The sequence below is a fragment of the Salmo salar genome, chromosome 21 (assembly GCF_965601325.2).
Source record: "Salmo salar chromosome 21, fSalSal1, whole genome shotgun sequence".
Taxonomy (NCBI): domain Eukaryota; kingdom Metazoa; phylum Chordata; class Actinopteri; order Salmoniformes; family Salmonidae; genus Salmo; species Salmo salar.
The window spans coordinates 17,203,954-17,230,938 of NC_138311.1; the positions used below are offsets into that span (position 1 = coordinate 17,203,954).

Genomic DNA, 26,985 nt, shown 5'->3' on the forward strand with positions numbered 1-26,985 from the left:
GCAGGATTCATTAATACACCTCCATGAATCTTGTGTAATATTGCTCTTACATCCTAAAACCTTAACATGTGAGCTTTCATGGTATTTATTAAGCCTTCCCTGTATCTCAGTTGGTAGAGCATGGTGTTTGCAATGCATGGTGTTTGCAATGCCAGGGTTGTGGGTTCGATTCCCACGGGGGGCCAGTATGGGAAAGAGAGAGGAAAAAAAAAGTTATGAAATGTATGCATTCACTACTGTAAGTCGCTCTGGATAAGAGCATCTGCTAAATGACATAAATGTAATTTCTCTGCTGCGCTGCTTTCTTTTGCTCCTGCATGCCTTGCTTCCACAGAAAAAGCAACTTTAGTCGCTGGAGTTCCTCTGCCTCTTTGTCTTCCAGCTTCTCTTTTTGTCTTCCAGCTTCTCCCGTTCTCTATCTATTTCATGTTCCCTCCCCCTTCTATGGGACGAGACGATTCATCATACTAAACCATTGAGAGCATTCAGTCTATTCTATTTGAACTACGTTTAAATTCATTCTACTTCATGGTAGAGTATTTGGTAGTCTATGACCTAGATATTCAATTTAATAACTGCTGCCAGGTTGTTAGGATTCAATGAGACTTACTAGAGATGGGTCGTTCGCGAACGAGTCGGCTCTAAGAGCCGGGTCTTGTAGGTGAATGTTGGGAGCCGGCTCGCATATCAAAAGAGCCGAATCTATTTATAAAAAATATTAAAGAATTAAGATATGAATAATCAAAAGATTTAAATGAATAGAATGAACAAAAAAATCAATAAAATAATATAGGCCTAAGTGCTCAAGCTCACACACATTCATTCTGACTGTCTGCTCAGACTAACAGCCTCACCTGTTGTTTCTGTCAATCAGACACGCAGTGTCAACCAATGAACCAAAGATGCATGAGGGAGGGCCGAGCCAACTCACTCAGTCACACACTTAGCAGACCCGAGGAGAGAGAGGAAGGACAGCTGTGAAAACAACAGCTGGAAAATGAGTCGGAAGCACAGTAGCATTTGGATGCATTTTAATAATGTAGACAATGTTAGAGCACAGTGTAGAATTTGCCAAAACAAAATATCATATAAAGCTGGTTCTGCACACAACCTACACCGACATATGCGAACTGTGCACCCAACTGTGAAACTAGCTGTAGCGGAGCTTTGAGAAACTAGTGGGCCTGCTAGTGATAGTGGTGGAGCCAGCACCTCCACACGTGGAGATGTATCCACTCAGTCAAGTAGGCCTACTCTGTACCCACAGCAACGCAGTCTTCTATGGACCAGTTCATGCCAAAGTCTATGTCTGTAGCAAAACAAGGCCACATTGATATTGCATTGGCTAAAATGATTGCCACCGATTTCCAGCCATTTTCGATCTTGGACGACAGAGGTTTTAGAAATTATAGCAATAGTCTAACTCCAATGTACACAACTCCAAGCAGGAAAACCTTTTCAAAATCACTTATTCCACAACTGTACGAGAGCACACAGGCTTCAGTGTGGGAAAGAGTCCAAAAAGCTACTGCAGTTTGCCTGACCACTGACTGCTGGACATCAAGGGTAACCACTTACATGTCAGTTACATGTCACTTCTTTGAAGATTGTTCGATGTCTAGCTGTCTTCTGGACTGCTTTGAGTTCAGCGACAGACACACCTCAGAGAACTTGGCAGAGGAACTGTTGAGTGGCCAGAGAATGGCAAGTAGATGGAAAAGTGGTCTGTTTTAGCGACAATGCAGCTAACATAATCAAATCCATGAACATTTTAAAATGGACCCATCATCCATGTCTTGCCCACACAATCAACCTGATTGTAAGAGATGCTCTGAAGGTGATGAAGCCCACTGGACAAAGTGAAAGCAGCTGTGGAATACTTCCACAGGAGCACAGTAGGTGTTGAAAAACGAAAGTCTACACAACGCCAGATGGGGATGCCTGAGCTGAGGCCTAAACAAGACTACACTACAAGGTGGAATTCAGCATTTTACCTTTTACCCTGCCTGGCCATTGTCCATGCACCTGTTGATGCTCTGACCCAAGAGGAATGGGAGGTGGTGGAGGTTTGCAGAGTCCTGGAACCCTTTGTGCAGGTCACTGTGGAGATCAGTGGAGAGAGGTACAGTAAGCAGTTATGACTACATCATTATTTAATCCAGTATTATAATGTATATGAGCAGTAGAGTAGAATGTAGTATCAGTAGACAAAACATGAGCCTGAACTAATAAGTTACTGTTCTCTCTTTTCAGCTATGTGACAGCCTCAAAAATGATACTCCCGTGTAAGGGTCTGCAGCGAATCACAGCCAGCCGCCAGAGAGAAGCAAATGTAACCACAGGACATGTGACAGAGTTGATGGACACCCTATGTTCATCAATGGACAGAAAGTTCCACAGAATATAATTTTTATTACATTTTTATTTTACCTTTATTTAACTAGGCGAGTCAGTTAAGATTTTTATTTTATTTTCAATGACGGCCTAGGAACAGTAATCACGCGGTATCAGAAACCGCTGCACTTGACCCCAGGTTTAAGAAGTTAGCCTTCAGTGACGCCAGAGTGATTGATGAGGCTCTTCAAAGAATAACCTCAGCAGCAGGGAGGGACAGCCCCAGCAGTCAGCTGGCTCAGGCACCAGGGCAACAGGAAGAAGAGGGATCAGATGGAGCAGAAGCACCAGCAGTAGTGCCACAAACGTCTGCTGTTTGGATGCTGTTTGACGAGACAGCAACTGGGGATGCAGCACGAAGGAATCCCTCAGCAGATGTCATAATGGAGGTCCGATCCTCAGCTGGTGGAAGAACAAGGCCTCTGTCTACCCGCGGCTTACTAAAGTCATGACAGGGAGACTCTGCAAAGTGGCCACATCCGTTCCCTCTGAGAGGGTCTTCTCGAAAACAAGACAAATAATTACTGCGAGAAGGAACCGCATCAGCCCCTCGAAAGTGAGGCAGCTTGCATTTCGGAATGCAAATCTCTCATATAAGCAAAATGTGGTCAGCATTGCTGTGTGCTGCTGGTTATAACATGGCAAGAGAGAGAAAAGAGGGACCAGTTTAATGTTTTAAGTGGGATGCTGCAGGTTTGCACATTGTTATTTATTTTTCTTTGATAAGGTGCAATATTCTATTATGTTGTTCAGATTGTATTCATTTTGAATTGTTGCATTTATGCTCTTTGTTTATATACATTAATAAAGTTATACTTTAAATGCACATGTATAATGGCATCCTCCTTTTTTACATTTATTTCAATTTGTGGGATGCTGCAGTTTTGCAAATTATTTATTTTTATTTGATATGGTGCAATATTCTATTATGCTGTTTCAGATTGTATTCGTTTTGAATGGTTAGATTTATATGCACTTTGTTACATACATTAAAATGTTATATTTTAAATGCAAATGTTTAATAGCATTCTTTTTCATAACAAACCAATGCATTTTTAAATACATTGTGGTTAAGGTAGAGTATGATTTAATTTAATTAGAATTGTTTTAACACCAATCATAGTCAAACTATCGCAAACTGTTTGACTTGAAAAAATACAAAATATCTTTTTTTTTTTTTAAAGAGCCGTTTGGAAGAGCCGGAATGCCCATCACTAATTCCTGTTGCTTTGTGCGGATGCAGAATAAAAAAAGGCCCGCGATGAAGACATATCAGTCCGCTAATAGTGAAATGGTTTTTAACTAAATGTATTTGGGTGTTTACCAGCATTTGTAACTTGAATCTGATAATTATGTGTACAAAAAGTTAATATTGCTTGATATGTTTTCCAGTTTCTTGAAGTACTTTCCAAATGCAGCTTATTTCGATGTGAAAACTGAAATGGTCTATTCATTCATTTTCAGTAGGCTCTTTTCCAGAGCAGCTTATAGTAATGAGTGTATACATTTTCGTACTAGTTCCCCTGAGGGAATCAAACCCACAACCCTAGTATTTCAAATGCTATGCTCTACCAACTGAGCCACATCCTCACGTCTCGGTGTACTCAATTACTGTGTTGTGCATTGTTATTCTTCATGGTGACGGAATGTCTACAGGTGACCTCAGGTGCAGAGCCTCTCATTATTTGGATGCTTCCTTTAGACTCCTTGTATTTATTCTCCTGGTTCAAACTACTTGAATTCGGAGCCATTCGGCTTTGGGAAAAATAGTGACTGGTCGAGATCTGGTGGTTGCATCTCTACATTTTTCCCATCAACTACATGCACTGGAAGAAATGAAAAACAACAGTGTTATGGTCATGGTTTAACAATGATGTTTTGCTGTGGTATGCTATGCATAGTTGTTGCTTTAATATTTGTACATTTATGTTTCTAGAGCCATACTGCAATTGCGCTTCGATTCACGTTTAGCTGGAGTATTTGGCTGTTTTGGCTTCCAGAGTCAATTCGCCATCAAACAGAACATGTAAAATCCTTGGACTTTAAGGAGTGTGCATAATTAGCCTAGTGTATAGACAATACAATTAGGTAAACTAGATATCTATTCAAGATAATACACAGATCACCTGATGCATAATGTTGCATTTTTAAAAGGGAGAAATGATAGATCAGCTAACTGCATGACCATAGTGTCACGTTCGTCGTAGGAACGGACCAAGGCGCAGCGTGAGTATCGTTCCACATCTTTTATTTTAATGTGAAACTTTGCCAGACAAACAAACTATAAACAAAACACAAACCGTGACGACAGAGGTGCTACATGCACTAACTCAAAATAATCTCCCACAAACACAGGTGGGAAAAACAACTACTTAAATATGATCCCCAATTAGAGACAACGATGACCAGCTGCCTCTAATTGGGGATCATACAAAAACCCCAACATAGAAAAACAGAAACTAGAACCAAACAACATAGGACTAAATAAACTAGATAAACCCCCCCAGTCACGCCCTGACCTACTCTACCATAGCAAATAAGAGCTCTCTATGGTCAGGACGTGACACATAGAAAGACTGGGTAAATTTAGGGGTGGAGTTTGACACTACAGCTTTAATGAACAGAGACAGGCCTGTCATGTGATAGTCAGTCTAATTGAGGTGCTTAAGTCTGTGCTTGACTTAGGAAGCCTATCACAGACTTTGAAAGCTGTCTCACTAAGTTTGAACTGATGTTCTTGAGAAATCAGCTACAAATGTTTAAGAGAGGGAGTGGCTTGCACTCAAATACACATTTTCTTTAGTTTTGAAAAATGTAATTAAAAACAATCATCAGTCTTTGAAACAGATAATCAGCAGAATTGTATTACTATTGTACAACATTGCCAGGTGATTATTGCACAGTATTTCTGGTCCAACAAGTTATAGCAAATATAATTGATGTGGTTCCAGCCAGGGGCGGTTCTGGGGGGGGGGGGGGGGGGCAGTGCCCCTGTGACAACAATTTTGGACCCCCTTGTGGCCCCCCTAAATGTGGAGTATGAAATCATTTTTACATAAATAATTTTTGCTATCGTTCTTTTTTTACATCCGTTATTAGACAGTGGCAACGCGGAACACTAATGATTATGAACATGGCATTTTGCCTGCTAATGCCTGCAATGCAGTGAAGAAAACGATATGACAACAATAACGTCTAATGTAACTGGCCCCTCTAACAGTACAACTGACCCCAGCTTGGCCCCCCCAGTTGAAATGGTCTAGAACCGCCACTGGTTCCAGCTACAGTATATATTGCCTCTCCCTGTTTCAGCATCACGTCAGAACACTGGAGATGAGAAGAGGCGGGTTTACTTTGAAAGGGGCAGTCCTTAGCTGAGTATTTTATTTTATTCAAAACCAACTGATCTGACAACTTTTCAGCGAGTCCATCAGTTTACGTAAAAGGGTTCACCCATTCAAGTGTGAAATTTTACCCAACTGTTGAGAGAACAGCAAAATGGCCCCAATATCCATCAAACGCATTTTAATCAGTGAAAGTGTTGATCCTTGTTGTAAGAAGATCCTACAAGAGAATGGAATCCAAGTTACAGAGAAGCAAAATATGAGTAAGGATGACTTGATTGCGGAGATCAAGGTAAGGGTTTACATATTTTTTCTCATTTGCATGAATTCCTCGTATGACACATTTATTAAGGCATGACGGCATTTTTGTTCCACGATGTCTTTCTAAAATGTGAAAACTTTCACAGTTGGTATCAAATGTATAATAGTTTAGTCATTGGTTGAATAACCTCATCAAAAGTCCCTCTGAAGAAAAAAAACTATGATTTCTGCGTATCAGACAACTGGATTTTATTTTGCGGATGATTTACAGCAGTTGCAGTTTAGTGGATTCTTGCATGTGCGATCTTGTCCTCCTCTCTTTGGTGCCGCGCTATAGTAGTACAGCCTTCTTGGAAATATGATGCAACAGCGCCAAGTATTTTCTGATTTCCCTCGTTTGGCCGACTATAGTCTATAAACAATAGAATTACATTTAGACTGGGGCTTTCTTCCCATTCTACCTAGTACTTTCAAAATGTAGACTATACATAGTTTGATGAATTACACCAGAGGCAACTCATCTAATATTTAGCTTGTCTTCCTCATGACACCATGTGATGCCAAATCAATAACGAATGCGTTTGATTAATGCAAAAATTCCAACTATATAAGCTCATTCCTTATCTCATCAAATTACTCCAATGAACAATAGATCATTTTGTCATGCACTGGCATCACTATGCATATCATCTTTTTTCCTTTTCAATCCACCTCCAGGACTATGATGGCCTGGTGGTTCGATCTGCAACAAAAGTGACAGCTGATGTCATCAATGCTGCTGGTAACCTCAAAATCATTGGAAGAGCTGGGACAGGCGTTGACAATGTGGATGTGGATGCTGCCACTATGAAGGGCATAATTGTCATGAAGTAAGTTTGCAAAATAATAGTGTCATTCGAAATAAGTTCTAAGTCATTGATACATCTGTGTTTCGTTTTAAGGAAACTCCTACAGTTGAAGTCGGAAGTTTACATACACCTTAGCCAAACATATTTAAACTACATTTTTCACAATTCCTGACATTTAATCCTAGTAACAATTCCCTGTCTAAGGTCAGTTAGGATCACCACTTTATTGTTGAATGTAAAATGTCAGAATAATAGTAGAGAGAATGATTTATTTCAGCATTTATTTCTTTCATCACATTCCCAGGGGGTCAGAAGTTTACATACACTCAATTAGTATTTGGTAGAATTGCCTTTAAATTGTTTAACTTGGGTCAAACATTTCGGGTAGCCTTCCACAAGCTTCCCACTGGGATTGACTTGCACTTTTTGGCACCAAAGTACGTTCATCTCTAGGAGACAGAATGCGTCTCCTTCCTGAGCGGTATGACGGCTGTGTGGTCCCATGGTGTTTATACTTGCGTACTATTGTTTGTACAGATGAATGTGGTACCTTCAGACGTTTGGAAATTGCTCCCAGGGATGAACCAGACTTGGGAGCAATTTGACTCATATTATGTCAATTGGCCTATCAGAAGCTTCTAAAGCCATGACATAATTTTCTGGAATTTTCCAAGCTTTTTATAGGCACAGTCAACTTAATGTATGTAAACTTCTGACCCACTGGAATTGTGATACAGTGAATTATAAGTGAAATAATCTGTGTGTAAACAAGTGTTGGGAAAATGACTTGTGTCATGCACAAAGTAGATGTCCTAACCTACTTGCCAAAACAATAGATTGTTAACAAGAAATTTGTGGAGTGGTTGAAAAACAAATTTTAATGACTCCAACCTAAGTGTATGTAAACTTCCGACTTCAAGTGTATGTTTAAATCAAATCACCACAGATCAGTCTTTTCCCTGAATATTAGACTATTGTATGTGTCATTACCCTCTTCTAGCACACCAAGTGGCAACACCATCAGTGCTGCAGAGCTGACATGCACCCTGTTGATGAGCCTCTCAAGGTAAGATGATACAGATGATACAGAATACCTCTCGGGCATAGTTCATGGCATTGGTTAGACATTGCTTTGCACTATACACCCCCATCTGTACTTTTCATCCTACTTTTACAGGAAAGTTTGATATAACTTCATTCAAAACCATTCTCTTCCTAGACATGTGCCCCAAGCAGCCATGTCCATGAAAGCAGGGAACTGGGATCGTAAAAAGGTAAAGAGTATTTTGGCTTCCCTTTTATTTTGACACACAGAGCAATTACTGTCACGTGGTCTGCCCCAGTGTCCATCCAATCATCAATAATTCAATCTGATTCGTAAATCTATGGTGTCTCAAACTCTTCAGGAACCTGGGTCAAAGTTGTGTTAATGATTTTTCAGTTCATGGGCGCAGAGATGTACGGCAAAATACTTGGAATAGTTGGACTTGGAAGAATTGGAAAGGAAGTCGCCAGCAGAATGCAGTCTTTTGGCATGAAGGTTGGTTCATAATCCTAGTAAAACGATCTTTAAAAGCTGCCTACTGTAGCACGATAGTGGTAACTGAATTTGCTTTCGACAGACCATCGGCTATGATCCAATCACCCCTCCTGAGGTGACTGCTACCTGGGGGGTGGAGCAGATGTCCCTGGAGCAGCTGTGGCCCAAGTGTGATTACATCACCGTCCACACTCCCCTCCTGCCTTCTACAGCTGGTGAGTTTTATAGAGGTGGCATGGTTTTGGTACTGGAGGGTAGAAAGTGATTACATCGATTATCAAACAAAAAACATTAATTTCCACTTGAGGTTCAATTGTTGTTTCTCCTAGGACTACTGAACGACACGTCATTTGCTAAGTGCAAGAAAGGTGTAAAGGTCGTGAACTGTGCACGCGGGGGCATCATCGATGAGGATGCTCTCCTCAGAGCTTTGGAGTCTAGACAGTGTGGAGGGGCTGGCCTCGATGTTTTTGTCGAGGCAAGAATACCACATCACATCACATCACATCATTTTTAAAACAAGCCATAGAAAGTTGGTTGCAGTTTAATCCACCAGAAAAGACAGAACAAATATTACAACAAATACTATAGTTAAACTGAAATATATTAATTAATAGAAAAAAAACATTTATTTTGGGAATCAAAAAAAAGGTATAATCTTTGTAAATTATATCATAAATAGGACTGGTGGAGTTATGTCACACATGCAGCTCACAAAAAATATATTGAAATGTCTGCTCTATCCAAAATTACAACCAACTAATTGGAGCATTGCCGCAAAAGTGGTAGGGGAAGAACTTGTCTGTGCATTAAAGATTTAATAACAATAATCACAAAGCAAAAACAGGTTTTTAGACATTTTTGAAAATTTATAAAAAACAACAAAACTGAAATATCACATTTTACATAAACCCTTTACTCAGTACTTTGATCAAATCCAAATCAAATTGATTGGTCACATACACATGTTTAGCAGATGTTATTGCGGGTGTAGCGAAATACTTGTGTTTCTACCTCCGACAGTGCAGTAATATCTAACAAGTAATATCTAACAATTTCACAACATATACCCAATACACACAAATCTAAGTAAAGGAATGGAATTAAGAATATATAAATATATGGACGAGCAATGTCAGAACGGCATAGACTAAGATATAATAGAATATAGTATACTGCTCAAAAAATAAAGGGAACACTAAAATAACACATCCTAGATCTGAATGAATGAAATAATCTTATTAAATACTTTTTTCTTTACATAGTTGAATGTGCTGACAACAAAATCACACAAAAATAATCAATGGAAATCCAATTTATCAACCCATGGAGGTCTGGATTTGGAGTCTCACTCAAAATTAAAGTGGAAAACCACACTACAGGCTGATCCAACTTTGATGTAATGTCCTTAAAACAAGTCAAAATGAGGCTCAGTAGTGTGTGTGGCCTCCACGTGCCTGTATGACCTCCCTACAACGCCTGGGCATGCTCCTGATGAGGTGGCGGATGGTCTCCTGAGGGATCTCCTCCCAGACCTGGACTAAAGCATCCGCTAACTCCTGGACAGTCTGTGGAGCAACGTGGCGTTGGTGGATGGAGCGAGACATGATGTCCCAGATGTGCTCAATTGGATTCAGATCTGGGGAACGGGCGGGCCAGTCCATAGCATCAATGCCTTCCTCTTGCAGGAACTGCTGACACACTCCAGCCACATGAGGTCTAGCATTGTCTTGCATTAGGAGGAACCCTGGTGCCAACCGCACCAGCATATGGTCTCACAAGGGGTCTGAGGATCTCATCTCGGTACCTAATGGCAGTCAGGCTACCTCTGGCGAGCACATGGAGGGCTGTGCGGCCCCTCAAAGAAATGCCACTCCACACCATGACTGACCCACCGCCAAACTGGTCATGCTGGAGGATGTTGCAGGCAGCAGAACGTTCTCCACGGCATCTCCAGACTCTGTCACGTCTGTCACATGTGCTCAGTGTGAACCTGCTTTCATCTGTGAAGAGCTCAGGGCGCCAGTGGCGAATTTGCCAATCTTGGTGTTTTCTGGCAAATGCCAAACGTCCTGCACGGTGTTGGGCTGTAAGCACAACCCCCACCTGTGGACGTCGGGCCCTCATACCACCCTCATGGAGTCTTTTGAGCAGACACATGCACATTTGTGGCCTGCTGGAGGTCATTTTGCAGGGCTCTGGCAGTGCTTCTCCTGCTCCTCCTTGCACAAATGCGGAGGTAGCGGTCCTGCTGCTGGGTTGTTTCCCTCCTACGGCCTCCTCCACGTCTCCTGATGTACTGGCATGTCTCTTGGTAGCGCCTCCATGCTCTTGACACTACACTGACAGACACAGCAAACCTTCTTGCCACAGCTCGCATTGATGTGCCATCCTGGATGAGCTGCACTACTTGAGCCACTTGTGTGGGTTGTAGACTCCGTCTCATGCTACCACTAGAGTGAAACCACCACCAGCATTCAAAAGTGACCAAAACATCAGCCAGGAAGCATAGGAACTGAGAAGTGGTCTGTGGTTACCACCTGCAGAACCACTCCTTTATTGGGGGTGTCTTGCTAATTGCCCATAATTTCCACCTGTTGTCTATTCCATTTGCACAACAGCATGTGAAATGTATTGTCAATCAGTGTTGCTTCCTAAGTGGACAGTTTGATTTCACAGAAGTGTGATTGACTTGGAGTTACATTGTGTTGTTTAAGTGTTCCCTTTATTTTTTTGAGCAGTGTATATACATAAGAGATGAGTAATGCAAAATATGTAAACATTATTAAAGTGACTAGTGTTCCATTTATTAAAGTGGCCAGTGATTTCAAGTCTATGTATATAGTCAGCAGCCTCTAATGTGCTAGTGATGGCTATTTAACAGTCTGATGGCCTTGAGATAGAAGCTGTTATTCAGTCTCTGTCCGATGCACCTGTACTAACCTCACCTTCTGGATGGTAGCGGGGTGAACCGGCAGTGGCTTGGGTGGTTGTTGTCCTTGATCAGCTTTTTGGCCTTCCTGCGACATCGGGTGCTGTAGGTGTCCTGGAGGGCAGGTAGTTTGCCCCCGGTGATTCATTGGGCAGACAGCACCACCCTCTGGAGAGCCATGAGGTTGTGGGCTGTGCAGTTGCCGTACCAGGTGGTGATACAGCCCGACAGGATGCTCTCAATTGTGCATCTGTAAGAGATTGTGAAGGTTTTAGGTGGCAAGCCACATTTTCTCAGCCTTCAAAGGTTGAAGAGGTGCTGTCTGTGTGGGTGGACCATTTCAGTTTGTCAGCGATGTGTACGCCGAGGAACTTGAAGCTTTCCACCTTATCCACTGTGGTACCGTCGATGTGGATAGGGGGGTGCTCCCTCTGCTGTTTCCTGTAGTCCGTGATCATCTCCTTTGTTTTTTTGACGTTGAGTGAGAGATTATTTTCCTGGCACCACACTCCCAGAGGTCTCACCTCCTTTTGTAGGCTGTCTCATCATTCTTGGTAATCAAGCCTACTACTGTTGTGTCATCTGCAAACTTGATGATTGAGCTGGAGGCGTGCTTGGCCACACAGTCATAGAAGAACAGGGCACACAGGAGGGGGCTGAGCACGCACCCTTGTGGGGCCCCAGTGTTGAGGATCAGTGAAGTGAAGGTGTGGTTTCCTACCTTCACCACCTGGGGGCGGCCCGTCAGGACCCAGTTACACAGGGCGGGGTTCAGACCTAGGGCCTCGAGCTTAATGATGAGCTTGGAAGGTACTATGGTGTTGAATGCTGAGCTATAGTCAATGAACAGCATTCTTACATAGGTATTCCTCTTGTCCAGATGGGTTGAAGCACCTTTGACAGAGATTACAGTCTCAAGTCTTCTTGGGTATGACGCTACAAGCTTGGCACATCTGTATTTAGGGAGTTTCTCCCATTCTTCTCTGCAGATCCTCTCAAGCTCTGTCAGGTTGGATGGGGAGTGTCGCTGCACAGCTATTTTCAGGTCTCTCCAGAGATGTTAGACCGGGTTCAAGTCCGGGCTCCAGCTGGGACGCTCAAGGACATTCAGAGGCTTGTCCCGAAGCCACTCCTGCATTGTCTTGGCTGTGTGCTTAGGGTCGTTGTCCTGTTGGAAGATGAACCTTCGCCCCAGTCAGAGGTTGTGAGCGCTCTTGAGCAGGTTTTCATCAAGAATCTCTCTGTTTATTTTTATTTATTTAACCTTTATTTAACTAGGCAAGTCAGTAAAGAACAAAGGCCGTCATAGTAAATACGAATTTGTGAGGATGGCGCCGACAGAGAGGGCTGCCTCGTTTCTAGTCCTTAGGAAACTTTGCAGTATTTTGTTTTTTTTACAAGCATTTTGCTACACTCGCAATAACATCTGCTAACCATGTGTATGTGACCAATAAAATTGAATTTGATTTGGCCTACACCGGCCAAACCCGGACGACGCTGGGCCAGTTGTGCACCGCCCTATGGGACTCCCAATCACGGCCGGTTGTGATACAGCCTGGATTCAAACCAGGGTGTCTGTAGTGACGCCTCTAGCACTGAGATGCAGTGCCTTAGACCGCTGCGCCACTCGGGAGCCTGTTCATCTTTCCCTCGATCCTTACTAATCTCTCATTCCCTGCTGCTGAGAAACATCCCCAGAGCATGATTCTGCAACCACCATGTTTCAACCTGGGGATGGTGTCACGTTTCCTTCAGACATAATGCTTGGCATTCAGGCCAAAGAGTTCAATATTGGTTTCATCAGACCAGAGAATCTTGTTTCTCTTCACCTCCCTGACCAAGGCCCTTCTCCCCCAATTGCACAATTTGGCCAGGCGGCCAGCTGTAGGAAGAATCTTGGTGTTCCAAACTTCTTTCATTTAAAAGTGATGGAGGCCACTGTGTTTTTGGGGACCTTCAATGCTGCAGAAATTGTTGGTACCCTTCCCCAGATCTGTGCCTTGACACAGTCCTATCTTGGAGCTCTACGGACAATTCCTTCGACCTCATGGCTTGGTTTTTGCTCTGACATGCACTGTCAACTGTGGGACCTTATATAGACAGGTGTGTGCCTTTCCAAATCATGTCCAATCAATTGAATTTACCACAGGGGGACTCCAATCAGGTTGTAGAAACATTTCAAGGATGATCAATGGAAGCAGGATGGACCTGAGCTCAATTTCGAGACTCATAGCAAAGGGTCTGAATACTTATGTAAATAAGGTATTTCTGTTTTTGTTTTTTTAAACATTTGCAAAAATGTCTTAAATTGTTTTCGCTTTGTCATAGGGTATTGTGTGTAGATTGAAGAGGGAATTTATTTAATTTAATCGATTTTAGAATAAAGCTGTAACGTAACAAAATGTGGAAACAGTTAAGGGGTCTGAATACTTTCCGAATGCACCCTATGTACAGTACCTGTCAAAAGTTTGGAAACATCTACTCATTCAAGGGGTTTTCTTTATTTTTACTGTTTTCCACATTGAAATAACACATGGAATCGTGTAGTAACCTAAATATATCACATACAGTGTCACCAGCAAAGCACCATCACACCTCCTCCTCCATGCTTCATGGTGGGAACCACACATGCAGAGATCATCCGTTCACCTACTCTGCGTCTCACAAAGACATGGCGGTTGGAACCAAGAATCTCACATTTGGACTCATCAGACCAAAGGACAGATTTCCACAGGTCTAATGTCCATTGCTCGTGTTTCTTGGCCCAAGCAAGTCTCTTTTTCTTATTGGTGTCCTTTAGTAGTGGTTTCTTTGCAGCAATTCGACCATGAAGGCCTGATTCACACAGTCTCTTCTGAACAGTTGATGTTGAGATGTGTCTGTTACTTGAACTCTGTGAAGCATTTATTTGGGATGCAATTTCTGAGGCTGGTATCCCTAATGAACTTATCCTCTGCAGCAGAGGTAACTCTGGGTCTTCCTTTCCTGTGGCAGTCCTCATAAGAGCCAGTTTCATCATAGCGCTTGATGGTTTTCGCGACTGCACTTGAAGAAAGTTCTTGAAATTGTCCATATTGACTGACCTTAATGTCTTAAAGTAATGATGGACTGTTGTTTTTCTTTGCTTATTTGAGCTGTTCTTGCCATAATATGGACTTGGTCTTTTACCAAATAGGGCTATCTTCTGTATACCGCCCCTACCTTGTCACAACACAACTGATTGGCTCAAACGCATGCATTCCAGGTGACTACCTCATGAAGCTGGTTGAGAGAATGCCAAGAGTGTGCAAACCTGTCAAAGGCAAAGGCTGGTTACTTTGAAGAATATAAAATATATTTTGATTTGTTTAATACTTTTGGTTACTACATGATTCCATATGTGTTATTTCATAGGTTTGAAAAAAAGTCATAGTCAATTGATTTAATAACACTCAGCAAAAATTATCTTTAATTTACAATCTGTAGAAACTATGAGAACAAGATTCAGAACTTTTGTGAAACAGGAGAGTTGAACAATATGTGGCAAATAGAAATCAAACCGGATGGTCTTCAGAGATGGATGGGAATGGTTGAGGGTAGCTGAAGGATGGGACTAAAAACAAACAAGATAACTAATGCAAAATATACTGTCTGTAAAATGAATATAGTATGTATAAGCTGGAAGTAGAACCCAAAGTGTTGTTTACCATAGTTTACTCCAATTAGGGGGGAGGGTTAGGGGGAAAATAATAAATAAAAAAGATATATACACTACCGTTCAAAAGTTTGAGGTCACTTAGAAATGTCCTTGTTTTTGAAAGAAAAGCAAATTTTTTGTCCATTAAAATAACATCAAATTGATCAGAAATACAGTTTAGGCATTGTTAATTTTGTAAATGACTATTGTAGCTGGAAACGGCTGAATTTGAATGGAATATCTACATAGGCGTACAGAGGCCCATTATCAGCAACCATCACTCCTGTTACAATGGCATGTTATGTTAGCTAATCCAAGTTTATCATTTTAAAAGGCTAATTGATCATTAGAAAACCCTTTTGCAGTTATGTTAGCACAGCTGAAAATGGTTGTGCTGATTTAAAGAAGCAATACAACTGGCCTTCTATGGACTAGTTGAATATCTGGAGCATCAGCATTTGTGGGTTCGATTACAGGCTCAAAATGGCCAGAAACAAAGAACTTTCTTCTGAAACTCATCAGTCTATTCGTGTTCTGAGAAATGAAGGCTATTCCATGCGAGAAATTGCCAAGAAACTGAAGATTTCGTACAGCGCTGTGTACTACTCCCTTCACAGAACAGCGCAAACTGGCTCTAACCAGAATAGAAAGAGGAGTGGGAGGCCCCGGTGCACAACTGAACAAGAGGACAAGTACATTAAAGTGTCTAGTTTGAGAAACAGACGCCTCACAAGTCCTCAACTGGCAGCTTCATTACCCGCAAAACACCAGTCTCAACGTCAACAGTGAAGAGGCGACTCCGGGATGCTGGCCTTCTGGGCAGAGTTCCTCTGTTCAGTGTCTGTGTTCTTTTGCCTATCTTAATCTTTTCTTTTTATTGGCCAGTCTGAGATGTGGCTTTTTCTTTGCAACTCTGCCTAGAAGGCCAACATCCCGGAGTCGCATCTTCACTGTTAACAGACAAAAATGTGCTTTCTTTCGAAAACAATAATTTCTAAGTGACCCCAAACGGTAGTGTATATATTTATTTATTTACAAAATATATCCATATTTATTTACATAAATAAATGGGGGATTGGAAATTATACAGACAATTACATTGATAGAAGCCACAATATATCTGCAATATTAAAGCTGATTTACCCACTAAAAAAATAATCACTTAAACCACAAATATTTTATTAATTAATATTTTATTTTACTTGTCTTCCCTTCAGTATTGCCAGTCTCACATCATGGCGTTACATTCTTTCCCAGGAACCCCCAAAGAACCGTGCCCTGGTGAACCATCCCAATGTGATTAGCTGTCCTCACCTGGGAGCCAGTACAAAGGAGGCCCAGGCACGCTGTGGGCAGGACATTGCTCTGCAGATTGTGGACATGGTGATGGGCAAGAGCTTGGTTGGAGCAGTGAGTTCTTCTCTCCTATTACAGTCAAGCAAATGCCTATAGGTGCCCGATTCTAATAGGTTTTTTCTTTGATTGTTTCAGTGTTGCAATGGTTAGAAAAACTGTTCCCTTCAGACCTTGAAACTTTCCTGAAATGAACGTGTTAGTAACAATGTAACACAAAATGTAACCCTCAAGGTTGTTCACAAAGGATTCTAATGATACATTCTTGCAACGAAAACTATATTCAATATTGAGTCATACTTTGCAATACAATTAAGATAGTTAAAATCAAATCGCATTTTATTTGTCACATGCTTCGTAAACAGGTGTAGACTATCAGTGAAATGCTTTCTTACGGATCCTTCCCAACAATGCAGGGAGAAATAGTGGGAAATAATATAAAAATGATAACACAAGGAATAAATACATGATAAGTAACGAAAACTTGTCTATATACACGGACTGCCAGTACCAAGTATATGTGCAGGGGTACGAGGTAATTGAGGTAGATATGTACATATAGGTAGGGATAAAGTGACTAGGCAACAGGATAGATAATAAACAGTAGCAGCAGCGTATGTGATGAGTCAGAAGAGTTAGTGCAAAAGGGGTCAATGCAGATAGTCCAGGAAGGTTTGTGGTTAACTATTTAGCAGTCTTATGGCTTGGGGTTAGAACCTGTTCAGGGGACGGTTGGTTGTTTGGTTAGTTCGTTTTACACATGAAGTGTAGTAAAACCGGTTGGGCAAAAACAATGCATCTCAATCCAATAGAGCTTCTTGATACACTTTTCAGTTCCTCATTCCAAATTATAAACCGGGTGGTTCGAGCACTGAATGCTGATTGGCTGAAAGCCGTTGTATATTTAAGTGAAAATGCCCGAGAAGCCGGTGTTTGGAGGACATTGGAACAGGTGTTGTAACTACCAATTGGATACCAACATTTTTTTTTTTGTCTCGCGGGCTGGAATGAAGTGCCCGGCGGGCCGGACAACTGACTAGGTATCCCCCTTTTCCTAACTTACAGTCATGTCAAACAGTGTAGCCAGAATAACAACAAAGTAGCTGCATTTGCAGTTGTATAAGCTGTTTTCTAGTGACATTTATTTGGATACATGCATAACAATGAGCTAATGAGGAAGAGCTAGCCATTAACACATCAAACACAATCTCTCCAAACTGAAGCTGGAAAGACAGAAAACTAGCTGCACTTCATTTTACCTGTTTGGGGTGTGTGTGTGTGTGTGTGTGTGTGTGTGGTGTGTGTGTGTGTGTGTGTGTGTGTGTGTGTGTGTGTGTGTGTGTGTGTGTGTGTGTGTGTGTGTGTGTGTATGTGTGTGTATTTATATATACAGTACCAGTCAAAAGTTTGGACACACCTACTCATTCCAGGGTTTTTCTTTATTTTTACTATTTTCAAAACTTTGAAATAGCACACATTGAATCATTTAGTAACCAAAAACGTGTTTGGGATGTGTTGGACCACAGAGTGAAGGAAAAACAGCCAACAAGTGCTCAGCATATGTGGGAACTCCTTCAAGACTGTTGGAAAAGCATTCCAGGTGAAGCTGGTTGAGAGAATGCTAAAAGTGTGCAAAGCTGTCATCAAGGCAAAGGGTAGCTACTTTGAAGAATCTCAAATATATTTTGATTTGTTTAACACTTTTTAGTTTACTACATGATTTAATATGTTATTTCATAGTTTTGATGTATTCACTATTATTCTACAATGTAGAAAACGGTAAAAATAAAGAAAAACCCTTGAATGAGTAGGTGTTCTAACCAGTTTTTTTGTAAATATATATATATTATATATATATATATATATATATATATATATAACAACACACAGCCATTAATGTCTAAACCACTGGCAACAAAAGTGAGTACACCCCTAAGTGAAAATGTCCAAATTGGGCCCAAAGTGTCAATATTTTGTGTGGCCACCATCATTTTCCAGCATTGCCTTAACCCTCTTGGGCATGGAGTTCACCAGAGCTTCACAGGTTGCCACTGGAGTCCTCTTCCACTCCTCCATGATGACATCACAGAGCTGGTGGATGTTAGAGACCTTCCACTCCTCTATCTTCCGTTTGAGGATGCCCCACAGATGCTCAATAGGGTTTAGGTCTGGAGACATGCTTGGCCAGTCCATCACCTTTACCCTCAGCTTCTTTAGCAAGGCAGTGGTCGTCTTGGAGGTGTGTTTGGGGTCGTTATCATGTTGGAAGACTGCCCTGCGGCCCAGTCTCCGAAGGGAGGGGATCATGCTCTGCTTCAGTATGTCACAGTACATGTTGGCATTCATGGTTCCCTCAATGAACTGTAGCTCCCCAGTGCCGGCAGCACTCATGCAGCCCCAGACCATGACACTCCCACCACCATGCTTGACTGCAGGCAAGACACACTTGTCTTTGTACTCCTCACCTGGTTGCCGCCACACACACTTGACACCATCTGAACCAAATAAGTTTATCTTGGTCTCATCAGACCACAGGACATGGTTCCAGTAATCCATGTCCTTAGTCTGCTTGTCTTCAGCAAACTGTTTGCGGGCTTTCTTGTGCATCATCTTTAGAAGAGGCTTCCTTCTGGGACGACAGCCGTGCAGACCAATTTGATGCAGTGTGCGGCGTATGGTCTGAGCACTCATGCTGGCAGCACTCATACGTCTATTTCCCAAAGACAACCTCTGGATATGAAGCTGAGCACGTGCACTCAACTTCTTTGGTCGACCATGGCGAGGCCTGTTCTGAGTGGAACCTGTCCTGTTAAACCGCTGTATGGTCTTGGCCACCGTGCTGCAGCTCAGTTTCAGGGTCTTGGCAATCTTCTTATAGCCCAGGCCATCTTTATGTAGAGCAACAATTCTTTTTTTCAGATCCTCAGATAGTTCTTTGCCATGAGGTGCCATGTTGAACTTCCAGTGACCAGTCAGTATGAGGGAATGTGAGAGCGATGACACCAAATTTAACACACCTGCTCCCCATTCACACCTGAGACCCTGTAACACTAACGAGTCACATGACACCGGGGAGGGAAAATGGCTAATTGCGCCCAATTTGGACATTTTCACTTAGGGGTGTACTCACTTTTGTTGCCAGCGGTTTAGACATTAATGGCTGTGTGTTGAGTTATTTTGAGGGGACAGCAAATGTACACTGTTATACAAGCTGTACACTCACTACTTTACATTGTAGCAAAGTGTCATTTCTTCAGTGTTGTCACATGAAAAGATATAATCAAATATTTACAAAAATGTGAGGGGTGTACTCACTTTTGTGAGATACTATATATATAGTATCTCACATATATATATATACGCTGATTCATGATTTCGACTCACTGAGAAAAGCTTCCTGCCTGTCTCATCCCGACTCCCAACACGTTCATTACTATGCGACAGCTGGAGATCAAATTTGACTATTGAAATAATGTTGCAGGCTCCACCTGTTTACGAACAGTGAAAAGCTTACTTACTGACCCTTTCCAACAATGCAGAGAGAAAGAAAATAGAGAAATAATAGAAAAGTAAAACACATAATAATAAATACACAATGAGAAACAATAACTTGGCTATATACACGGGGTACCAGTACCGAGTCGATGTGCAGGGGTCCAAGGTAGATAGGTACATGTAACTAGGAATAAACAGTAGCAGCAGCGTATGTGATGAGTAAAAAAGTTTGCGCAAAAAGGGTCAATGTAGATAGTCCGGGTAGCTATATGGTTAGATATATGGGTAGATATAAGCTTTTCAGGGTCCTGTTGGTTCCAGACTTGGTGAATCGGTACCGCTTTCTGTGTGGTAGCAGAGAGAACAATCTATGACTTGGGTGGCTGGAGTCTGACCAATTTTAGGGCCCTCTTCGGACACTGCCTGGTATAGAAGACCTGGATGGCACCTGGTATAGAAGCTTCTGTAGCACCTTGTGGTCGGATGCCAAGCAGTTGTCATACCAAGCGGTGACTGTTAAAGGAATTTTATATCTTGATGATAATAATCAATAATCAATTCGCCTTGACTAATGCCCAAGGTTTGTAAGACAATGGGTTAAAATAATTAGGCAAGGACTCAGCTTTCTGCAAAAGGTTTCTGTAGCTTTATTCATGAGAACGTTCTGGCGTCAGGATAACAAAACAGTCATTATATAGTTCTTGCTTACTTACGCACATACATTTACACACAATCTGTTGGTGACCTGCAACCCCCATTGACTTCTCACGCTGTTTATCACCTTCTGGCTCAGCCTGTTCCTTTCCTTCAAGGTTAGGAACTCTTTGAAGTTTTACTCCCTTGACCATCTGCTTCTCTATCTCTCTATACTAATTGCATACACACATTTCTTTCCCTCTCCAGTGGTTCCTGGACTTTCCGGAACTAATCAGACCAATCGATCCCTACATTGATTATTACATTGATTATTCATTAACCATGCTGTATGACTAATAATTCATCATGGTTTATTGATTCATTTACCTTTATTAGATAATTCTCTTATCAGTGACGCAACCTGTCAAGATGCTCTCAATGGTGCAGATGTATTACTTTTTTTGATAGGTTACATGTTGTGCAATTTGGTGTGTGCAGGTGAATGCCCAGTTTTTGGCAAGCACATTCACCCCCGAGTCTCACCAGTGGATCAAACTTGGAGAGGCCATAGGAGCTGCGCTGAAATCATGCACCACCTCTAAACAACCCTTCAGCCAAGTCCAAATCATAACTCAAGGTAAGCGCTGCAAGGCATTAGACTGTGTCCTAATATCCTTCAGTTGCTTCATTTTCTCTGAAACTGCTGATCAGGCTTGATAGATGAAAAGATGTGTTAACATTACATGACCACTGTTCTCAGATCAGTGATCATAGGGTAAAGGAGACGATGGATGCCATTCAAGCGCACATGTATTAGTGGAAGATTTTGTTGTGCTTTGGTTTGTCAACCCCTAGTGGTATAATGGTGTAAATCACGAAAGTGTGGGCTCTGGCCATGCAAACTGAACATGGTCTGTTGTTTTTATCACAATCTAGGAGACTGCTTGAAAGATTCCTCCGCTTACATGACCTCAGCAGTAATGGTTGGATTACTTAGTGATGGGTCCCAGAGTTGCCCCAACCTGGTCAATTCACTGACCCTGGCCAAGGAATCTGGAATCACGGTAAAATGGCCCCCATTGACACTTGGCTAAAGGTCATATTTTATTAATGACCTATCTTGTGTAATATAAATAAATAATCTTATTTGAGATGGACGACGTTCTTTTTAAATCTCAGGTAACCAGAAACCACAGTGAGGGTCTAACTCAAGGTGCATGTGAGGTGGAGATCTCTGTCAACAGCTGCAGCTACAGAGCTACTGGTTCAGTCCAGGGAGGAGTACCAGTCTTGTTGGAGCTGAACCGCAGCGTGTTCCGACAGCCGGTCTCTCTCACTGGCAACCTGCTGTTCTTCAAGGCCGTGGCGTCTCCTCCGCTCCTGCCCTCTGTGACTGGTGAGAAAGCTATTTTTTTCACATTGTAACCTCACTATTGACTAATTGAGCCATTCTGTCTATTCAGCACAAGATTAGCAAGTTATACCGCCTTTTTTTGCTACTTATTTGACATAATCAAACTTGAATGATTTCTCTTTTCAGTTTGCATTCTTAACTCTTACTTTTTCGGCCTTTTCCCATCGGGATGTGTTTACACCAAGCTAGCACTTGACAGCAAGCTTCTCATGGCTGTAAATGCAAGATGACCAGAATAACTGTGGACACGTATTTTACCTTGACTGTCTCCCACTCTTTCCTCAGGTTTGCTGGCTAAGGCAGGAGTGGAAATGGAGTCATTCAGTGCCCCTGCAGCTCGTAGTGGAGATCAGTGGTACTGTGTGGGGTTATCCTCTCTCTTGGGGGACCTTGGTGCCTTAAAACTTTTAGTGAAAGCAGCAGCACAGGTCTCTGTGTAAATGGCAGTGAGAGCGCATTGTTACAATGCTGAAGGACCAGTAGAGCATTCCAATGTCTAAAAATCTAACCACTGAAGATTTGAGTAATCTAAATGGTTTCTTTTGGCCTTTTAGTGTTTCAATACTTAGTTTACAACACGTAGAAAGTATTTGTTTTATTTAACATTACACATCTAGAAAAAAATACTAAAAAGGTCATTTCTATTGTAGAGATGCTGACTGTGTAGAATTTAATAAATACCTGTTACATTATTACAATTGTTTTATATTTTCTTGTATTCTGTACTTGCCGATTTTGCGAAATTTTCTCAATGTCAACACACCAGGAGGAAGGCAGCTGAAATGGAAAACAAAAAAACAATCCATCTCATATGACCAATAAACTCATATGGATTTTGCTGTGCACCCTAGGTTTCTATGGTGACTAGCCTATTTCGAGAAAAAAATATTCCCTTGGGTGCAATAGAGATGAAATATGCTATGTTAGTTTACCAGCCTTTGATATACTGTATATTTAATAAATGTAATGTCCTGTTATTTCAACAGCGATGCCTAAAGTAAAATGTCCATCACTTAGATGATTTTACTTAGCAGTAAGCAGTGAGGTTGTGAACCACAAAGCCAGTGTTGGTCATAAGGTTTGATGCGGCGCTTGTTCATGGCACCACACTACAATCTCTCTTTAGATTATGCAATCGTAATCCTTATTAGGATTTGGCTAAAACTGCCATGGCAACGAAAGAGACTGAATGGGAAGTGGCTCTGCAGTGTGGGAATTCCTCAGTCAAATTAAAATAGGCTACCAGCCATACCGTTTTTTTGTTCACTTTGGGGTAAGATGTTCCTTGTGCGCAGCGATGCTGTCTCGACTCAACCATTGCCGTGGTTGGAGAATGTGTGTCCGGGGAATAACGGGAACGGTGATTCGCTAAAGCGGTCTATTTGGCTGGTTGTACGTAGCCTATTATCTGAGAAGCAGGCTGGAGTATATGGAGCAGGGTGACAGCCGGCGCCTCTCCAACTATACACAGATACCAAAATAGGACAGCGGTGTGCTGCAAAGGTCCTGAGAGCTAATTTGAGGTTAGTGCCTGCGAGCGCCTGTTTCAGTCCAGAAAGCGCAATTCATGCCATTATACGGTGGAAAGGTAAGCGTGAATGAGGGAATATGGATTTGAAGGTTAATGGTTGGTACAATGTTGTGAATAATTAGTAGTATAGAATCCAGTGGTTTGAGAGTAGAAACTTATTGCACTCTCAGATCGTAGCCTACTGATGTGTGTATAGATATAAATAGCCCTAATATTGTAGTAGCCTATGTTGTGGTAAAGATGGAAGCCAATATGTAAAGAACGCCGTTAAAAGCTATCCGATTTTAGTTGTTTTTAGGCCTATAGTAAATAAAATGGCACAAGAAATTAACGCCACAAATTATGAATGATATGTTCTACCTTCTCTTCATTTTCTAGCCACTATGTCAGACAAAGGAAAAGAAGGCTACATATATGACTTTTGTGACATCGCCCATCCAAATGAACTCTTGGATGCTCTGAGAGAGTTCTACCTAGGTGGCATATTCACCGACATCACCCTACAATGTGCCACAGGACAGGTATTTTACTGTCACAAGGCAGCATTGTCAGCCCGCAGCTCTTATTTCAAAGTCATGTTCACAGCCGACATGAAAGAGCGGTCAAACAACCTCATCAAACTGACGGGGATTGATTATGACGTTCTGAGTGCTTTGGTGAACTACGTATACACTTCCAGGGTGAACATCACCGAGACGAATGTACAGAGCCTGCTGGAGGCAGCAGACCTCTTACAGTTCAGCTCAGTGAAGAAGGCTTGCGAAGACTTCCTTATACGCTTCCTGGATGTGGACAACTGCCTGGGTATGCACTCTTTTGCTGAGCTGCACATCTGCCCTGAGCTGGAGCGGGAGGCACGAAGGGTAATGCTCAGCAGGTTTGAGGACCTTCTACAGCAGGAGGAATTCTTGGAGGTGGACTACGACAAGCTGAGTTCCGTCATGTCTCTTAAGAACATCAACGTATGGAAGGATGAAGTTCTCTTGGATGCTGTGGTCAAATGGGTCACCTATGACATTGTTAACCGTATTGATCACGTTCAGGGCCTACTTTGTTGTATCCATCTTGAGCTGGATGAGGGGCACTTCAAGACTGCCCTGGATGGACAGAGGCAATGCTTACTGGGCAATGAGGGAAAAGTAAGGTCATTGATTATCAACGCTTTGACGTCCAACTGCAAAGAGACTTCAGCGAGCAGGAAGAAACTGTCCTCAAGCATGTATGTTATTGGAGGGTACTACTGGCATCCGCTCTGTGAAGTCCACATATGGGATCCAATAAGCAACACATGGGTGCAAGGAAAAGATATGCCTGAACACACAAGAGAGAGCTATAGTGTATCTTTACTGGGGGCAAATATTTATGTGACTGGGGGTTATATGACTGAGACTATTGAAGCCCTGGACACAGTTTGGATTTATAATGGTGATTGTGATGAGTGGACTGAGGGATGCCCCATGATCACTGCCAGATACTACCACTGTTCTGTGGCTTTACACGGCTGTATCTATGCCATAGGAGGGTACAGAGGGGGAGCTATACAACTTGAGACTGAATTCTATGACCCCTTAAAAAAGAAATGGTTCCCTACAGCCAACATGATACAAGGTATGAAAACATAAACAGAAGCACTATACAGAGGAGTTAGTTACAATGAGAAGAGACTTTAGCAAACATGCAGGTCTGTGTTGCTCTAGTATTGCCCTTGAATTTTTCCATTTTACATGGTTGGGCCAAAAGCTATCTTGGCCACTTATTCACTATTTGATTCTCAGCCATTGACCTGTAAATAATTACGTTCAAGTTATTCTGCATATTAAAATAACATGCAAAATATTTTACTGAGTAGCACTAATGAAATCAGGATTGTTTTGGCTGTTCACTGTTTTTGATCAAATGCTTCCTCTTTCAAAGGTGTAGGAAATGCCACTGCGTGTGTCATGAATGACACAATCTATGTGACCGGTGGCCACTATGGTTCCAGAGGAAGCAGCACCTATGAAAAAATTCAGGCCTACAGGCCAAACCTCAATGAGTGGAACATTGTCACAATAAGTCCTCATCCAGGTATGACAGATTTTCGAGGGAGGTGGGCATTTATTTGAATTTGTATTCAGTAATAGTTATTAAGGAAATCATTGTATTCATGCTTTCAGAGTATGGCCTGTGCTCTGTTTCTCTGAACAACAAGCTGTACTTGGTGGGAGGACAGACTACGATCACAGACTGCTACGATCCAGAGAGAGATGAGTGGAGGCAGTTGTCAGTGATGAAGGAGAGGAGGATGGAGTGTGGTGCTGTAGTGATCAATGGCTGCATCTATGTGACCGGGGGATATTCCTATTCAAAGGGGACGTATCTGCAGAGCATTGAGAAGTATGACCCAGAGCTGGACACCTGGGAGGTTGTGGGAAACCTCCCCAGCCCAGCAAGAACACACGGATGCATTTGTATTTACAGTGTGTAGTGTCTTTTAATGTACTTTTACAACAAACATCAACTAAATCCCATGGATGCAGTTCCTTCGTGCCATACGGCCCCTGAGTGGTAGGGGCTATGTATGTGTGTGACAGGTGCTAAGAATCTTTTTACAAAAATGTACATTATTTAGAGTATCTTTTATACCCAGTTGGCCAAAAATGAATGTTCAGTGACAAATGATCACCGCTGGTTTAATATTACAAAAAGAGCACATCATTTTCAATCCACTTACATCTAACACACTGGTTCTCATGCACTTTACATTACCATTTGTGTAATTTTGGCTTAGACAGGTTAACCTGGTAGAGTTCTACATATGCACACAGTTTTTAGCCAAATCTCTATATTTGAAGCACAAATGTCATCAACCATACATCTGAATCTTAGTATGCACAAGGGGTATGCACAATTATTCAGACCACTGCCTAAACGTTGCAACAGTCTGAGGTTGATTGATTCAGTATGCACCTGATTTTACTTGATAAATGTAACTTTAAAGATGCAATATGCAGAAATTGCTCCACCATTTCCTGGTTGCTTAAATTGTAATAGTTCGCCTAATTTCAGTTTATGTGACAAAACATGGAAGTATAGTGTAGAGAATCATTGTACCATCTAAACCACTGTGAACCTTTTCAATAAACAAAAATATTGTATTTTCAGCTGTTTGAAGGTAAAATATGAGGGTGGGTGAAAACAGAGTTGGGTGCTGTGGAATCAGTGAGGGTAACCAGAAGTGGTCTTGTGAAAGTTGTTTGTGTCTCTGCTGGTCAGAGGGAGCAGGCACTCTGTGTTAAACGAATGTGGGCAAGAGATGTGAATTGTGTTGCTCTCAAGAAAAGGGTGCCATTGAAAGGAGTGATTACTGGGATAGCGGTAATTGTGAAAGCTGGCAGGTTGAGTTTTTCAGGATTAGAGTAGTGCAGAAGTTGTCATATGTTGAGGCAGTGAAGAGAGTAGAGGAAGAAGGGTCAAGGGGGAGGGAATCCTGAGAGGCGTGGTGTGAGTAGTAGATCTGTACCAGTACATAGGGATGAACCAACAAGTGATATAGGTTTCAGTAAGATTGGATTTTTGGCA

At 41.9% G+C, this 26,985-nt stretch overlaps 2 protein-coding genes across 2 annotated transcripts; both read left to right on the top strand.

The window, feature by feature from the left end:
• Positions 1–5,801: 5,801 nt before the first annotated feature.
• On the top strand, positions 5,802–22,585 carry LOC106581777 (D-3-phosphoglycerate dehydrogenase). Its single transcript, XM_014164071.3, has 12 exons — positions 5,802–6,030; positions 6,717–6,868; positions 7,848–7,913; positions 8,067–8,121; positions 8,289–8,387; positions 8,470–8,602; positions 8,717–8,865; positions 16,253–16,405; positions 20,978–21,116; positions 21,416–21,543; positions 21,659–21,875; positions 22,179–22,585. The coding sequence occupies exons 1-12, from the start codon at positions 5,893–5,895 to the stop codon at positions 22,331–22,333; spliced, it is 1,584 nt and encodes a 527-aa protein (XP_014019546.1). The 5' UTR covers positions 5,802–5,892; the 3' UTR covers positions 22,334–22,585.
• Positions 22,586–23,399: 814 nt separating this feature from the next.
• Positions 23,400–26,039, top strand: klhl23 (kelch-like family member 23). The gene is made up of 4 exons (XM_014164068.3): positions 23,400–23,481; positions 23,803–25,032; positions 25,339–25,491; positions 25,581–26,039. The coding sequence occupies exons 2-4, from the start codon at positions 23,808–23,810 to the stop codon at positions 25,889–25,891; spliced, it is 1,689 nt and encodes a 562-aa protein (XP_014019543.2). The 5' UTR covers positions 23,400–23,481; positions 23,803–23,807; the 3' UTR covers positions 25,892–26,039.
• The last annotated feature ends 946 nt before the right edge of the window (positions 26,040–26,985 follow it).

Excerpts from the sequence above, each read along its gene's own strand:
- klhl23 (XM_014164068.3), top strand. The coding sequence starts at position 23,808 with ATGTCAGACAAAGGAAAAGAAGGCTACATATATGACTTTTGTGACATC. Across the intron at positions 25,033-25,338 it reads TACAGCCAACATGATACAAG|GTGTAGGAAATGCCACTGCG; the intron begins GTATGAAAACAT and ends CCTCTTTCAAAG. Across the intron at positions 25,492-25,580 it reads CACAATAAGTCCTCATCCAG|AGTATGGCCTGTGCTCTGTT; the intron begins GTATGACAGATT and ends TCATGCTTTCAG.
- LOC106581777 (XM_014164071.3), top strand. The coding sequence starts at position 5,893 with ATGGCCCCAATATCCATCAAACGCATTTTAATCAGTGAAAGTGTTGAT. Across the intron at positions 7,914-8,066 it reads CTGTTGATGAGCCTCTCAAG|ACATGTGCCCCAAGCAGCCA; the intron begins GTAAGATGATAC and ends TTCTCTTCCTAG. Across the intron at positions 8,866-16,252 it reads GCCTCGATGTTTTTGTCGAG|GAACCCCCAAAGAACCGTGC; the intron begins GCAAGAATACCA and ends ATTCTTTCCCAG.